Source organism: Cervus canadensis, chromosome X, assembly GCF_019320065.1.
Source record: "Cervus canadensis isolate Bull #8, Minnesota chromosome X, ASM1932006v1, whole genome shotgun sequence".
Taxonomy (NCBI): Eukaryota; Metazoa; Chordata; class Mammalia; order Artiodactyla; family Cervidae; genus Cervus; species Cervus canadensis.
In genome coordinates, this window is record NC_057419.1 from 93,032,077 (window position 1) to 93,048,065 (window position 15,989).

General features: G+C 37.6%; 2 protein-coding genes across 3 annotated transcripts in view; one reads left to right on the forward strand and one right to left on the reverse strand.

The window, feature by feature from the left end:
- DIAPH2 (diaphanous related formin 2) overlaps positions 1–15,989 on the reverse strand; it is a 932,191-nt gene that overhangs the window by 658,106 nt on the left and 258,096 nt on the right. For both annotated transcript variants that reach the window (XM_043457771.1, XM_043457769.1), the window contains 2 exons: positions 2,035–2,109; positions 1,887–1,956 (listed from right to left, as the gene is read on the reverse strand). In XM_043457771.1, the coding sequence (XP_043313706.1) occupies positions 1,887–1,956; positions 2,035–2,109 (145 nt within the window). The remainder of the gene's footprint in view (positions 1–1,886; positions 1,957–2,034; positions 2,110–15,989) is intronic.
- LOC122434423 (39S ribosomal protein L53, mitochondrial-like) lies at positions 8,316–9,245 on the forward strand. Its single transcript, XM_043457773.1, has one exon. The coding sequence runs from the start codon at positions 8,319–8,321 to the stop codon at positions 8,655–8,657; it is 339 nt and encodes a 112-aa protein (XP_043313708.1). The 5' UTR covers positions 8,316–8,318; the 3' UTR covers positions 8,658–9,245.

Below are 15,989 nucleotides of genomic sequence, written 5' to 3' on the forward strand. Positions count from 1 at the left end.
GAGGAATGAATAAAGAAGATGTGGTACATATATACAATGGAGGATGGAGTATTACTCAGCCATAAAAAAATAATGAAAGGCCATTTGCAGCAACATGGATGGACCTAGAAATTATTTTATTAACTGAAGACAGAGAAAGACAAACATATATCATATGATATCATTCATATGTGGAATCTAATTAATAAAAAAGAAAAAACTTATTTACACAACAGAAACAGACTTACAGATATCAAAAACAAAATTATGATTACCAAAGGGGAAATGTGGTTGGGGGAAGGATAAATCAGAAGTTTGGCATGAACACATATATACTATAATATATAAGATAAATAACCAACAAAGACCCACTGCACAGCAGAGGGAACTCTGCTCAATATTCTGTAATAACCTATATGAGAAAAGACACTAATAAAGAACAGATACATGTTACGTATGTATAAATGAATTACTTGGCTGTATAAATGAAATTAACACATTATAAATAAACTAATTATGTATTGGCATGTCAACTGCTGTCTCAAGGGAAAAGGCTCTACAGGAAATCTCACTAATATGACTTTCTCTACTAACTATATTGATTACACTCATACCCTGGAAAGCTGTAAGAGCTCACTACTCAAACCAGTAAGAATTTAGATCAGACTCCTAATTTTACAGGTTAGGTGACTCATTGGCAGAGAGGTCAAATGATTTTCTAAAGGCCACACAACTTAGTGGCAAAGCAAAGACTCTGTCTCCTGATTTCTAGTACTGTGTTATCTTTCCATTATTTCTTAGTTTCCCTCAATTAAAAAAAGAGATCCATCTTGAGAAGCAATGTTCATTAACTGCTTTCCTATTAGGTATCACATTCTGCATAATTTTATCATCAAAGACAAAGAGCTCAAAGTTGAGAAATTCTGCAGGAATACTGATGGAAATCTTTTCAGAAGAAACAGTACAATTAGTATATTCTATACATGAGACTCATGTCAATTGGCAAGCATCCATCAGATGCTCAAAAAATGCTTTGTTGATATATGTGTGTATAATATACACATACATAATCATGCATAATCCCATACACTTGAAAAAAATATTTCAGACTACTTATGTAGATACTCTTACTGCATTGGCTATTATTTAAAAATAGCTATATTTCACATCTTGCAAGATTTAGGTCATTGTTATACTTATTTATTTTTCTTAAATATTTTGAGATCATAAGAACACCATCTAAAGGGATTTTTTAATTAATAAATGTCAATGGTATTTTACCTATAGGAATATGGCATAAATCATACATAAGAGTTCATTCTTCATTCTAGTTTATAGAAAAAAAATGACAATAACTTCATAACCTGAGAAAAGACTACTTTTAGAAGATAAATCCTTAATAATAATGCAACTGGTACCACACATATACAAAAATCTTCTGCTATCTGCCAGAAAAGTCTTTTATGGATGTTAACTCACTGACATTAACTGAACAAAAAAAGAAATAAAAAATCTTAACCTTATACTGTTTCTAGCAAAAAAAAAAAAAAAAATCAAACCATAGTTTTGAATTGTCCTTTATAATGGAAGATAAACTCTCTGTAAGGAAATGGTATCCAATCCATCAAATTTAAATTTTCCGACTACTATTAAAAAAAAACAAAACAAAACACAGTATTATCTGATTTGGGAACAAGACTTGATGTCTGCATGATTGCAAAAACTGTCATTAAATATTTTGAGAAGCAAAGTATATTTTAAATAATATTTAAATGAAGCTCATGATGATTTGCATTATAAAGACCCTTTTGAAAACTGAGTAAGCACCCAGGATTTTGCCTGTTTCATACACTCTGTTGGGAAAGTTCTCATCTTTTGTAACAAAGGCAGAAATAAATACTACTTGCCTTATTGTTCATAAATGCTTTGAGGCACTGAATAAGTTTATACTGATTCTTCTTGTCAATATTTTCTTGCCTGAATAGAAGAAAAAAAAATTATATTTTGCTTAAAAATCTCCCCTGTGGTGAATTTTTTTTTCTTGTTTATTCTTACTGTTTCTTGTCCAGAAGCTTTTCCAGCACATCCAACAAGAGTCCAAGACCTTCATGTCCAAAGTTGTTAACCCAGCTATTAAACAAACAAACAAAGTATAAATAAGTTTATATAATTAAAACATTAAATACCTCAAATTAAATTTTTGATTTTCAAATCTGCTAATCCAGTCTTCATGCTGTTTGTTATTCTTTTTTTCTACTCCAATTGCTTTGAGTATTGACCCTATGAGAATGACTGAAGAGATCTTTTATCGCAATCCCACACTTTTCACACATTTTAGATTGCCCATTCCACAGCACTACCTTGGTTGTTTCACCAGCATTAAACACTTAAGCCTGAATTTATAACCCAAATTTATTTTCTGCTTTGTCTCTGTTTCCCTTTATCAACTCCTCTTCCACTCTTCCATATTCTGTTAATAACACCACTATCCTTTGAATCCCTCAAACTTGAATACTGGCATAAATTCCTGATCCCCAACTTTTTCATCTTTGCATTTATTCTGATCATTCATTCAAAATATATTTATTTGAGTTCCCACTAACTACCAGGCATGTTCTATGTGACAGAGATAACTGGCAACGAAGTAAGCCCCTACGTTCATGTAGCTTATCATCTAGAAAAAAGAAGACAAAGGACAAATAAATAACTATTTAATAAAATATCACTGCTTTGGTACTATGAATAGAAAAAAACCTTGGGAAATGGAATGAGTGACCCAGTATTATTATTATTATTTTTTTTATGTGTAGTCAGGGGAAGATTCTTTGATAAAGTGATATTGGAGCAGAGCTTTGAAAAGAGTAAGAACTTTCCCAGTAGAGGGAATAAGGGCAGTCTTCCGTCAAAAATCTTCTCTGAACTACCTAACAAATTGCAACTCCTGATTCTTATCAAACCTCAACCTACCTTTCAAGCCTCAAGCCTTAGACAACATGTTCCAATAAAATCAGACATATTCTGTTTCCTGCAGTCTTCCCTGCTTGACCTCATTTTTCATTCTTTCTTTCCAGAAGGTAACTCTAACTCCATCTCTCCAAGGCTCAAACTGACTGGCAATTCCTCCATTAATGTTTTTCCCTGTAAGTACTACATTCAAATGTGTTATTTCCCCTTGAATGCCCGTTGTTTCTATATCTCTTACTGAACGACATTATGATTGCATCACAAGTGTCTTACCCACCTTTCTGGATGAAAAATTCTCTGAAGACTGTTACATAATCTTATTCATCTTTGAGTCTCCCATAATGCTTAGCAGAGTAGATTACATATAGTCAACATTAAATATTTGCTAATTAAAATTTAACTAAATTTACTGATTTGTGTGGTTAAAAGAATGAGCAGAATCATATTGCCCATGAAATTCTCAAAAGTAAATTAATATACAGCAGGAAACCTTTGAAGCAATAATTAAAATCTATATATATATTTAAGTCATGACTATAGTTCAATGCCACAGCCTTTAAATCACATTTCATATCTAACTAAGGTAAAGCTTATCAACAAAGATGACACCATCATTAAGAAACAACAGATCACTGAAGAAAACTATTTTAAAAATAGTTCAAACATTCAGAACCAATCACATCCACAATATATATGGAAACTCATTTTAAACAAATTCTGCTTTAATTTCTGCAGTGGAAATGAGAAAAAATCAATATGGCATTGTAATGATAATTGGCAGCAAGCTACTATTCAATTGAGGCATGTAATCAACCAGTATAATGAGCTATTTTCTCAGACTCTAGATAATCAGTAAGGTGGTGGTAGAAGGAGAAAAGGACACCAGCTCTCTAAGCATAAAATAACGATAATCTATCACAGAGAGAAATCAGGAGATATCATTTCAGCGAATACCCTAACGCAACCTTAAAATAATCAGACTTCTGATTAAATTTATATATATAGTCCTCAGTATCGGCTTTGGCATTTATGAAGAAAAAATAATATAAGATTTCCTTAAATTTAACATCTAAAATTTGTTTTAAGATTCTAAATTTTACTCATTTCTTTTTCTACCTAGTGCTATTAAAATTACTAGGATTATTTCTTTCTTGGTCTAGAGAAGCGTTTAAGATGACGATTTCTATCTGTTCACGTGAAATCAGACACCCACAAACCCCAGACTGTTGCAAATTGTGCAGTTGATGGTACTCTGGTTTCACTCAGTGAAAATTACTATCAGTCTGGAATAAAAATTTGGACACAACCATGAAACTTAACTGTGAAGAGGTCAGGATTATTACAAAATAGGCAGGGAAAAATCTTAACTGAGAATACCTAAGGCTAATGGTGATGGAATTCCAGTTGAGCTATTTCAAATCCTGAAAGATGATGCTGTGAAAGTGCTGCACTCAATATGTCAGCAAATATGAAAAACTCAGCAGTGGCCACAGGACTGGAAAAGGTCCATTTTCATTCCAATCCCAAAGAAAGGCAATGCCAACAAATGCTCAAACTACTGCACAATTGCACTCATCTCACACGCTACCAAAAGAAATCCTCAAAATTCTCCAAGCCAGGTTTCAACAGTATGTGAACCGTGAACTTCCAGATGTTCAAGCTGGATTTCGAAAAGGAAGAGGAACCAGAGATCAAATTGACAACATCCACTGGATTATCGAAAAAGCAAGAGAGTTCTAGAAAAACATCTACTTTTGCATTATTCACTACGCCAAAGCCTTTGACTGTGTGGATCACAACAAACTGTGGAAAATTCTGAAAGAGATGGGAACACCAAAACACCTGACCTGCCTCCTGAGAAATCTGTATGCAGGTCAAGAAGCAACAGTTAGAACTGGACACAGAACAACAGATTGGTTCCAAATCAGGAAAGGAGTATGTCAAGGCAGCATATTGTCACCCTGCTTATTTAACTTACATGCAGAGTACATCATGCGAAATACCAGGCTGAATGAAGCACAAACTGGAATCAAGATTGCTTGGAGAAATATCAATAACCTCAGACATGCAGATGACACCACCCCTATGGCAGAAAGCAAAGAAGAACTAAAGAGCCTCTTGATGAAAGTGAAAGAGGAGAGTGAAAAAGTTGGCTTAAAGCTTAACATTCAGAAAGCTAAGATCATGGCATCTGGTCCCATCGCTGCATGGCAATTAGGGAAACAATGGAAACACTGAGAGACTTTATTATTTGGGGCTCCAAAATCACTGTAGATGGTGACTGCAACCATGAAATTAAAAGATGCTTACTCCTTGGAAGAAAAGTTATGACCAACCTACATAGCATATTAAAAAGCAGACACATTACTTTACCAAGAAAGGTCCATCTAGTCAAAGCTATGGATTTTCCAGTAGTCACATATGGATGTGAGAGTTGAAATATAAAGAAAGCTAAGTACTAAAGAACTGATGCTTTTGAACTGTGGTGTTGGAGAAGACTTCAGAGTCCTTTGGACTGCAAGGAAATCCAACCTGTCAATCCTACAGGAAATCAGTTCTGAATATTCATTTCAAGCACTGATACTAAAGCTATTACTCCAATACTTTGGCCACCTAATGTGAAAGAACTGACTCATTGGAAAAGACCCTGAAGCTGGGGAGGATTGAAGGCGGGAAGAGAAGGGGACAACAGAGGATGAGATGGTTGGATGGCATCACTGACACGATGCATTTGAGTTTGAGTAGGCTCTGGGAGTTGGTGGGGAGGCCTGGCAACCTGCAGTCCATGGGGTCACAAAGAGTCGGACATGACTGAGAGACTGAACTAAACTGAACTGATTGAACTGAGCGACTGAAAGCCAATGATTAGAGGAGGCGTGGTAGGAGCCCTTGGAGCTTTTATAGAGAATAGGTGTCCAAAAGGAGATTGTACCTAGAGGGATAAAATAACTATGATATAGTAGGATGACATTCAAGAGGTGAAGAGGAAGAGGGTGCAGCTACACATACATATTTTTTGCTTCGTCTCTTGCCAGCACTATTTCTCTTTAAAGCATCAAATACTTTGTGGCTGCTAGCCAAACACTAACTGTCTGTGTTTCTCTCACACTTTAATATAAAAGTTTTATCCAATATAAATGTGGCCCTGAAATGGTGAAGTGGTTCAAAAACAAAATGTTGGCTACTTTATGTTGGCACACCTTCCCAGGTGGCGCTAGTGGTAAAGAACTCGCCTGTCAATGCAGGAGATTTAACAGATGAGGGTTTGATCCCTGGGTCAGGAAGATCCCCTGGAGGAGACCATGGCAATCCACTCCACTATTCTTGCCTGGAGAATCCCATGGACAGAGGAGCCTGGCAGGCTACAGTCCATAGCGCAGCAAAGAGTAGGACACAACTGAAGTTACTTAGCATGCAACTACTTAGGCAGGAATTCTGATACTGCAACACCAGAGTAAGTATAAATCCATGGTTCTCAAAGTGTGTGCCCCAAACCAGGAGCATCAACAGCATCTGGGAATTTGTTAGAAATACAAATTCTTGGATCCCACTCCAGACCTACTAACTCAGCAATTCTATAGGTGGAGCCAAAAATGTCTCTTTTAACTACTCCAGGTGATTCTGATGTTTGCTCAAGTTTTGAGAACGTCTGACATAAAACAGTGTTTGCTGAGAAGAAGAGGAAGCCGTCATAATCAGGATTCAGGCTCAAAATTTAAGACTGCTCTAAATACCCTCCACACCATACCATACACCTCCACAGCCACAGGACAGAGATAAGGCAACTTAACTCTTTAACTTGCTTTAACAGAGTAAAAGCAAGTATATTTGGTGTGTGTATATGTGTCTGTGTGTGTGTATATATATATATACACATACATATATATATATGCTTTTGTTGTTGCTGTTTGGCCAACAGGCATGTGGGATCTAAGTATCATAAGCAGGGATTGAACCCACGCACCCTGCAGTGGAAGTGTAGAGTCATAACCACTGAACTGCCAGGGAAGTCCCGATTTATTTGGTGTATTTCACAGAGTAGGCAAATTCCATCTCTGAGTTATTCAGTACTAACTGAAATATCTAGAAGTATGAAAACACAGTTAATGACTCTATTTAAAATCTGACTCAGATTGCAGATAAAGACATCAATTTTCTGTAGTATCTCAGCCTTGAAATCAGACATTGCAATTTATCATGGACCCCAAATTTATAAGAGAAACAGAAAGAACAGAGGATAATGAAGAACCAAGCAGAAGAAACAATGGGGGGAGGAAGATGATCTCATATACTATCCATAATCACTCTGTAACACAAGGTTTTTTCCCTTTTGATTGGGATATGACTTACATACAGTGAAGCTCATCATTGACAAAACACGGTCATGCAGCTTCTAACACAAACAAGACATGGAACACGTCCACCCCACCTAAATATTCTCTCATTTCCCTTTACGGTCAGTCACTTTTCTTTATTCCCAGCCATGTGGTAACCACTTATCTGGTTTGTGTCCCTATAGTTTTGCTTTCTCCAAAATGTAATTAGAAACGTAATCATACTGTATACAGGTTTTAGTGGTTTCTTTCACTTAGCATAAACATGATATTCAACCATGTTGTTGCATGTACTAGTAGTCATTCCCTTTTTATTGTATGGGTATAACACAAGTTTTTTTTCTTTTTTTTTCCATTCGTCAATTGATGAATATCTGGGTTGTTTACAGGTTTTCATGATTATGAACAAAGCTGCTATAAACATTCACATGTAAGTGTCTATGTAAGCATAAATTTTCCTGCCTCCTGAGAAATCTGTATGGAGGTCATTACACCTTTGACTATGTGGATCACAATAAACTGTGGAAAATTCTGCAAGAGATGGGAATACCTGACCTGCCTCTTGAGAAACCTGTATGCAGCTCAGGAAGCAACAGTTAGAACTAGACATGGAACAGTCTGGTTCCAAATAGGAAAAGGAGTACATCAAGGCTGTATATTGTCACTATGCTTAGTTAACTGATATGCAGAGTACATCATGAGAAACGCTGGGCTGGATGAAGCACAAGCTGGAAACAAGATTGCCAGGAGAAATATCAATAACCTCAGATACGCAGATGGCACCACGCTTATGGCAGAAAGTGAAGAAGAACTAAAGAGCCTCTTGATGAAAGTGAAAGAGAACAGTGAAAAAGTTGGCTTAAAGCTCAACATTCAAAAACAAAGATCATGGCATCTGGTCCCATTACTCCATGGCAAATAGATGGAGACACAGTGGAAACAGTGGCAGACTTTATTTTTGGGAGCACCAAAATCACTGCAAATGGTGATTGCAGCCATGAAATAAAAAGACGCTTACTCCTTGGAAGAAAAGTTATCACCATGGCGGCGGCCTTGGCTCGGCTCGGACTCCGCTCGGTCAAGCAGGTTCGGGTTCAGTTCTGCCCCTTCGAGAAGAACGTGGAATCGACGAGGACCTTTCTCCAGGCGGTGAGCAGCGAGAAAGTTCGCTGCACGAACCTCAACTGCTCAGTGATTGCTGACGTGAGGCACGACGGCTCCGAGCCTTGCGTGGACGTGCTGTTCGGAGACGGCCATCGCTTGATTATGCGCGGCACTCACCTGACCGCCCGGGAAATGCTCACTGCTTTCGCCTCCCACATCCAGGCCAGGGACGTGGCGGCGAGCGGGGACAAGCAGAGCGCCAGTACCGGGCGCTGACAGCACAGAAGAGACCAATCCGGTTTTAACCTAAGACTGCTAGGGACACTTATTTAAGAAGAACTTAATTACTGAAATCACTATCTGGAGGGCCACAGAACGCCAAAAAAAGAAAAGAGGCCTGTGACTACAAACCTAACCAGTGTTTCTGGGACGAGAAAAGATGGGAGGGGTGCGGACAAATTTGAATTTATTTCAGTTTCTTACCATCACTCACTGCTTAGCCCTTTTGAATTTGGCTTCTCCTTCCACTATTCAAGGTACCTCTTACTCTTATTAGAAATGCTGTTTTCTCAGTCCTCATCTTTCCATTTCAGTAGCATTTGCCGTTCTTAATTCACTCCTTGTGGAACTTCTCTTCCTCTCGGTGCCTTGTCCTCTCTTAACCATAAAAGTGTACTACTCTCCTTTCTCTTATTTTTGGGGCATCCTGTCTTCTGTCATGACTTGAACTATCCTCTTGGGTTAAATCCTACATTTCTGTTTGGCTCTAATCTTAAATTCTGTGCTATATAGTCAGGGTACCTACTACCAGTTTTCTCCAAATTCCAGCAACACTCTTTGTCTAAAATAAAACTGATAATCTTGTATACTGTCAATAATGATCCTTGAACAACAGCAGGTTTGAACTGCAGGGGTGCTCCTATATGCCTGTTTTTAAAATAAATACTACATTACTACGTGAAAAAAAAAAAAAAAAGTTATGACCAACCTAGACAGCATAATAAAAAGCAGACACACTACTTTGCCAACAAAGGTCCGTCTAGTCAAGGCTATGGTTGTTCCAGTAGTCAGGTATAGATGTGAGAGTTGGACTATAAAGAAAGCTGAGCGACGAAGAATTGAAGCTTTTGAACTGTGGTATTGGAGAAGACTCTTTTTTTTTTCCATTTATTTTTATTAGTTGGAGGCTAATTACTTTACAATATTGTAGTGGTTTTTGTCATACATTGATGTGAATCAGCCATGGATTTACATGTATTCCCCATCCCGATCCCCCCTCCCACCTCCCTCTCTACCCGATCCCTCTGGGTCTTCCCAGTGCACCAGCCCTGAGCACTTGTCTCATGCATCCAACCTGGGCTGGTGATCTGTTTCACCCTAGATAATATACATGTTTCGATGCTGTTCTCTTGAAACATCCCACCCTCGCCTTCTCCCATAGAGTCCCAAAGTCTGTTCTGTACATCTGTGTCTCTTTTTCTGTTTTGCATATAGGATTATCGTTACCATCTTTCTAAATTCCATATATATGTGTTAGTATACTGTATTGGTGTTTATCTTTCTGGCTTACTTCACTCTGTATAATGGGCTCCAGTTTCATCTCTTAAGAGTCCCTTGGACTGCAAGGACATCCAACCAGTACATCCTAAAGGCGATCAGTCCTGAATGTTTGTTGGAAGGACTGATGTTGAAGCTGAAACTCCAGTACTTTGGCCACTTGATGCAAAGAGCTGAAAAGACCCTCATGCTGGGAAAGATTGAAGCAGGAGGAGAACGGGACGGCAGAGGATGAGATGGTTGGATGGCATCACCAACTGGATAAACATGAGTTTGAGCAAGTTCCAGGAATTGGTGGTGGACAGGAAAGCCTAGCGTGCTGCATGCAGTCCATGGCCAACTCACAAAGAATTGGCCACTAGTGAGTGACTGAACTGAACTCGGTTGTTTCCAGGTTTTGATGATTATGAACAGAGCTGCTACAAACATTCATATGTATGTATTTATGTAAGCATGCATTTTCATTTCTCTTCAGGAAAATTACTAGGGGAGGAATTGTTAGGTTTTAAGATAAGGTTTTTTGTTTTTTCTTTTTTTAATTTATTTATTTTTAATTAAAAGATAATTTACAATATTGTGCTGGTAATCTTTTAAAACTGCTTTTCAAAGTGGCTATACCATTTAGCATTCCTTCAGCAAAGTGTGTATGTGCGTGAGTACATGGTTAAGTCGCTTCAGTCATGTCTGACCCTTTGCTACCAGGCTCCTCTGTCCATGAGATTCTCCAGGCAAGAATACTGGAGTGGGTTGTCATGCCCTCCTCCAGGGCATCTTCCTGACCCATGTCTCTTATTGTCTTCTGCACTGGCAGGCAGGTTCTTTACCACTAGCACCAAAAGTATAATAGTCCTAACTGCTTTAAATCCTTCAAACACTTCACATTGCCAACCATTTTGACTTTAATCCTGAAAATGTTTTCACATAAAGAAACTGAGAAGAAAATTAGTTAAGTAACTTGCAAAACATCATTCCACAGGTTAAATATCAGTTCAAGTACTCACACCCACACACCTAGGTCTGATTCCAAAGCCCATGTTTATTTCAATCACACCATTAGAAATTACTAACAGAACCAGTACATGGTTATCTATAACACCTGGCTAATGGCTCCAGGAAGAACTCACTGAAGAATTTGTAGTTCTTCCAGAATTGCATTGAGCTTAAACCTACATATCTATGTCTAGACAAAGAATTATATATTTTCTATTATTTAACAGCTTACTTCATTCATTTAGGTGTAATGGGTAGTTTACAACTCACATTTTTCTTGTCTTTCAAAGTCCTAAGCTTCTTATCCATGAAATACTACTGAAGAAAAATATTTGGAAACTCCAACTAAAACTTGCAATCAAGATTTATGCAGCAGCTTATTGGAAAGAACAGAGTTAGATGTAGTATAGAGTTTTTGGGGTTTTTTTTGTTGCTGTTGTTAAGATGGGCTATAGCCCATAATCTCATTTCTTGGTATTAAGATGTTGATGATTTTGGGACTTCTCTGTTGGTCTAGTAGTCAAAACTATTTCTAAAGGGCCCACTTACACTCACTGGCATGATCAAAATAAAAAAAAAAAATCTTACCTATAATGAAAGTATCAGAGGATTCATTGAACCCTATGCCCATGAGAAAGCAAGATTCTCCCCTCTCTGAATCTCCAGGGCAAAAAAAGTGAAAAAAAACTCTATAAATGTGCCTATTTTATGAGGGAATGAAATTCTATTCCTTCAGAGTCGCCAAAAACTTTAACCTCTTTTATCCATAAGTTGGATATTTGGACCCTGAATTATTTAATTATAGTTCACGAAAATATAACTTAAAATCAGACAGTGGATGGATGAGTTCAGTATTTATATGTAAAATAGACATATAGGAAGAGGTGACTACATGCACATTTACGATTAGACTGTCTGGATTCACGTCTTTCTTTCAAAAGGGTTAAAGCTAAAATTAGAAAGTTCTTTCCTGAGTCAGCAGTGACTGACTTGGAAAACTCAGTAGTGGCCACAGAACTGGAAAAGGTCAGTTTTCATTCCAATCCCAAAGAAAGGTAACGGCAAAGAATGCTCAAACTACCACACAATTGCACTCATCTCACATGCTAGTAAAGTAACGCTCAAAATTCTCCAAGCCAGGTTTTAACAGTATGTGAACCATAAACCTCCAGATGTTCAAGTTGGATTTAGAAAAGGCAGAGGAACCAGAGGTCAAATAGCCAACATCTGTTGGATTATTGAAAAAGCAAGAGAGTTCTGGAAAAATATCTATTTCTGATTTATTGACTATGCCAAAGCCTTTGACTGCATGGATCACCACAAACTGTGGAAAATTCTGAAAGAGATGGGAATACCAGATCACCTGACCTGCCTCTTGAGAAATCTGTATGCAGGTCAGGAAGCAACAGTTAGAACTGGACATGGAACAACAGACTGGTTCCAATTGGGAAAGGAGTACTTCAAGGCTGTATATTGTCACCCTGCTTATTTAACTTATATGCAGAGTACATCATGAGAAACACCGGGCTAGATGATGCACAAGCTGGAATCAAGATTGCCGGGAGAAATATCAATAACCTCAGATATGTAGATGACACCACCCCTATGGCAGAAAGCAAACAACTAAAGAGCCTCTTGATGAAAGTGAAAGAGGAGAGTGAAAAGGCTGGTTTAAAGCTCAACATTAAAGATCATGGCATCTGGTCCCATCACTTCATGGTGAACAGATGGGGAAACAGTGACAGACTTTATTTTGGGGGGCTCCAAAATCACTGCAGATGGTGACTGCAGCCATGAAATTAAAAGACGCTTACTCCTTGGAAGAAAAGTTATGACCAACCTAGACAGCATATTAAAAAGCAGACACATTACTTTGCCAATAAAGGTCTGTCTAGTCAAGGCCATGGTTTTTCCAGTAGTCATGTATGGATGTGAGAGTTGGACTATAAAGAAAGCTGAGCGCCGAAGCATTGATGCTTTTGAACCGTGGTGTTAGAGAAGATTCTTGAGAGTCCCTTGGACAGCGAGGAGATCCAAGCAGTCCATCCTAAAGGAAATCAGCCTTTAGTATTCATTGGAAGGACTGATCCTAAAGCTGTAACTCCAATACTTTGGCCACCTGATGTGAAGTACTGACTCATTGGAAAAGACCCTGATGCTGGGAAAGATTGAAGGCGGGTGAAGAAGGGGACGACAGACGATGAGATGGCTGGATGGCATCACCGACTCAATGGACATGGGTTTGGGTGGATTCCGTGAGTTGGTGACGGACAGGGAGGCCTGGTGCACTGCATTCCATGGGGTCACGAAGAGTCAGACATGACTGAGCGACTGAACTGAACTGAACTGATCCTGAGTCCCCAGTAAAGGCAATGAGTCTCATGTGCAGGAGTCCAATATTAGTCATGTCATCACTTTATCATTGTTTGTACACTGCTAAAGGCTAGTATAGAGGGTTATGTGTTCTGTACAAAGGATTTTATTTCCCTCTAATGGTGTTCTATTCCTATGTGTAATCTCATACTACAACCCAAATCACAAGAAGATCAAATAAAATGAATGATAGTTCAGAGATTCTTCGTGGAGTTAAGAAAGTTGGTAAAATTTAAGATATAAAACAACAAATTCAAAGCATTGAGTAGACTTCAAAAATGATTGCAATAGTGTTTACATATTTTAACACCAGGGAAACATCTTATTTTAACATGGATGTTGCCAATGTAATATTTTTTAATGAAATTAAAACCAAACCTTAGTTATAGGTCCCCATGGAAAGAAAAGATCCTGCGGTGATTAAAACCAATGTACAACCTAATGCAAGCAGTATCATACCTTCAATCCACAGATCAATATCTCCAAAGAGTGGCCAAGAAAACCTTACACTTTTCAGCATTTTTAAACTATAATTTGTTCAGCTAAATCAACATCATAGATAATTCTATATCAATAGCCTACAACCATGAAAAAATAAATGTTAACAACAAAAACAACATGGATTTGTATATGCTATGACTGCCTTGGTCTTATATTAAAGAAAAACTTACATCCACTCAGGTTTGTCTACATGAAAGCAAACACAGTACCCTTTAGCATTTCAATGTCCTTCAAAACTATTCATCATGGTAGATTAGCGCATGAACTTTGTCTGACCAATTTAAAATATCTATTATAATACTGCCATTTCCAGATATCTGTGCATGTTCTTTTGAAGCATGACATTCACTGACCACTTATTTCACCTGATTCATAAAAAGGTTGAATATTTCAATTTTCCAGCTCTGCCTCTCAGTCCTTTTGAATTCAATACTGAAACAGATTACAATTTCCTTCAGTTCAGTTCAATTCAGTTCAGTAGCTCAGTCGTGTCCGACTCTTTGCGACCCCATGAATTGCAGCATGCCAGGCCTCCCTGTCCATCACTAACTCCTGGAGTTTACTCAAACTCATGCCCATTGAGTTGGTGATGCCATCCAGCCATCTCATCCTCTGTCGTCCCCTTCTCCTCCTGCCCCCAATCCCTCCCAGCATCAGGGTCTTTTCCAATGAGTTAACTCTTCGCATGAGATGGCCAAAGTACTGGAGTTTCAGCTTCAGCATCAGTCCTTCAAATGAACACCCAGGACTGATCTCCTTTAGGATGGACTGGTTGGACAATTTCCTTAGAAAATACCAAAGAAGACAATCTATCTCTCCATATATCCTTTGGTTTTTGCTTTAAGAAGGTTTTACCTGGCTCATTTATTATCTCCATCAGGTTTCACTGGAAAAATCCTGCTTTGTTTCAGGCTACTCACAAATTTTTCTTGTAAGAATTCCTCACAAAGGAGGAAATGTGTGTGCTTTTTAATTGTTCTTGGGTCAGGAATTACCCTGGAGAAGGAAATGGCAACCCACTCCAGCACTCTTGCCTGGAGAATTCCAGGGACAGAGGAGCCTGGCGGGCTACAGTCCATAGGATCACAAAGAGTTGGATATGACTGTGCAACTAACTTTCTTTCTTTCTTTACTAAATAAAACCAAATTTCTCTTAAATATTTACAACAAATTATAAAAACCTTACATACAAAAAGCTCCTAAAGGCAATAGCTTAAGCAAAATTCTCCTTCAAAGGATAAAAGATTCTTATTGATTAAAATCACTTTCCTAAGCTCTCAAAATATTTTGGAGACAGTCATAATGACTTAAGTCCAAATCTTTTAAAATGCCTAACAGTTTACAGAATAAAGAATATTTTTATCCCCTCTCCATTAAAAATATTGCTAGAAAAATATAAGAGATGGCCTTAGCCCACAGTAGCAATGAAAACAAAATATACAAAAAATGTGAATGAAATTAAAAATAGAATCTTAAATTTATAGGAAGTAGAGGGGAAACAGGGAAGAAGATCATTCCAAATATTCAAGCATAAGCTGGTCATATTTTAAATATGCTTCATATGTTTGAATTGTGAGTATAATTATGTCAGGACACTTAAAAAACACTTAACTAAAGTCATCTTCTTAGTGATGTAACCAGTCAAACTTAAAATGTTAACTTCCATAAGAAAAATCATTGGTTTATTTTCCTAAGCTAAGTAATATGGTTACAAGTTTATCACACACTCCTCAGGACATCCAATTTCCTTTAATAATGGAATTTTGTTAAAATGAACTTACTAAAGGAAATCATATTCCTAATCTATAAACCCTGGAAATGAAAGAGAGTTGACATCAAGTTTATCTGCTATGAATAAGGTAAGAAGTTCTTTGAATGCAAGGAGGAAAACAGAAAGGCATAGCACACACTAGCACACATTTCCATTTTCCCTACACCAATCTGCATGTTATACTGAATGGTTCTGGTGGGCAAGAGAGAAGGTCAGTGAAAATTCTTTCATGGTAACAGGGGTAAGGAGAATTAAAAGATAATTGCCATTTGATGATTGAACAACAGAAAGGCAACTGTCCTTCTCACCTACATAATTAAATACTCATTATAGAGTGTGATAGCTATGTAGACAAAGATCAAAGAAATTTAATGTTCCTGAATACTTTTAGTACAGGGTCACTCCCTTGGAGTGCA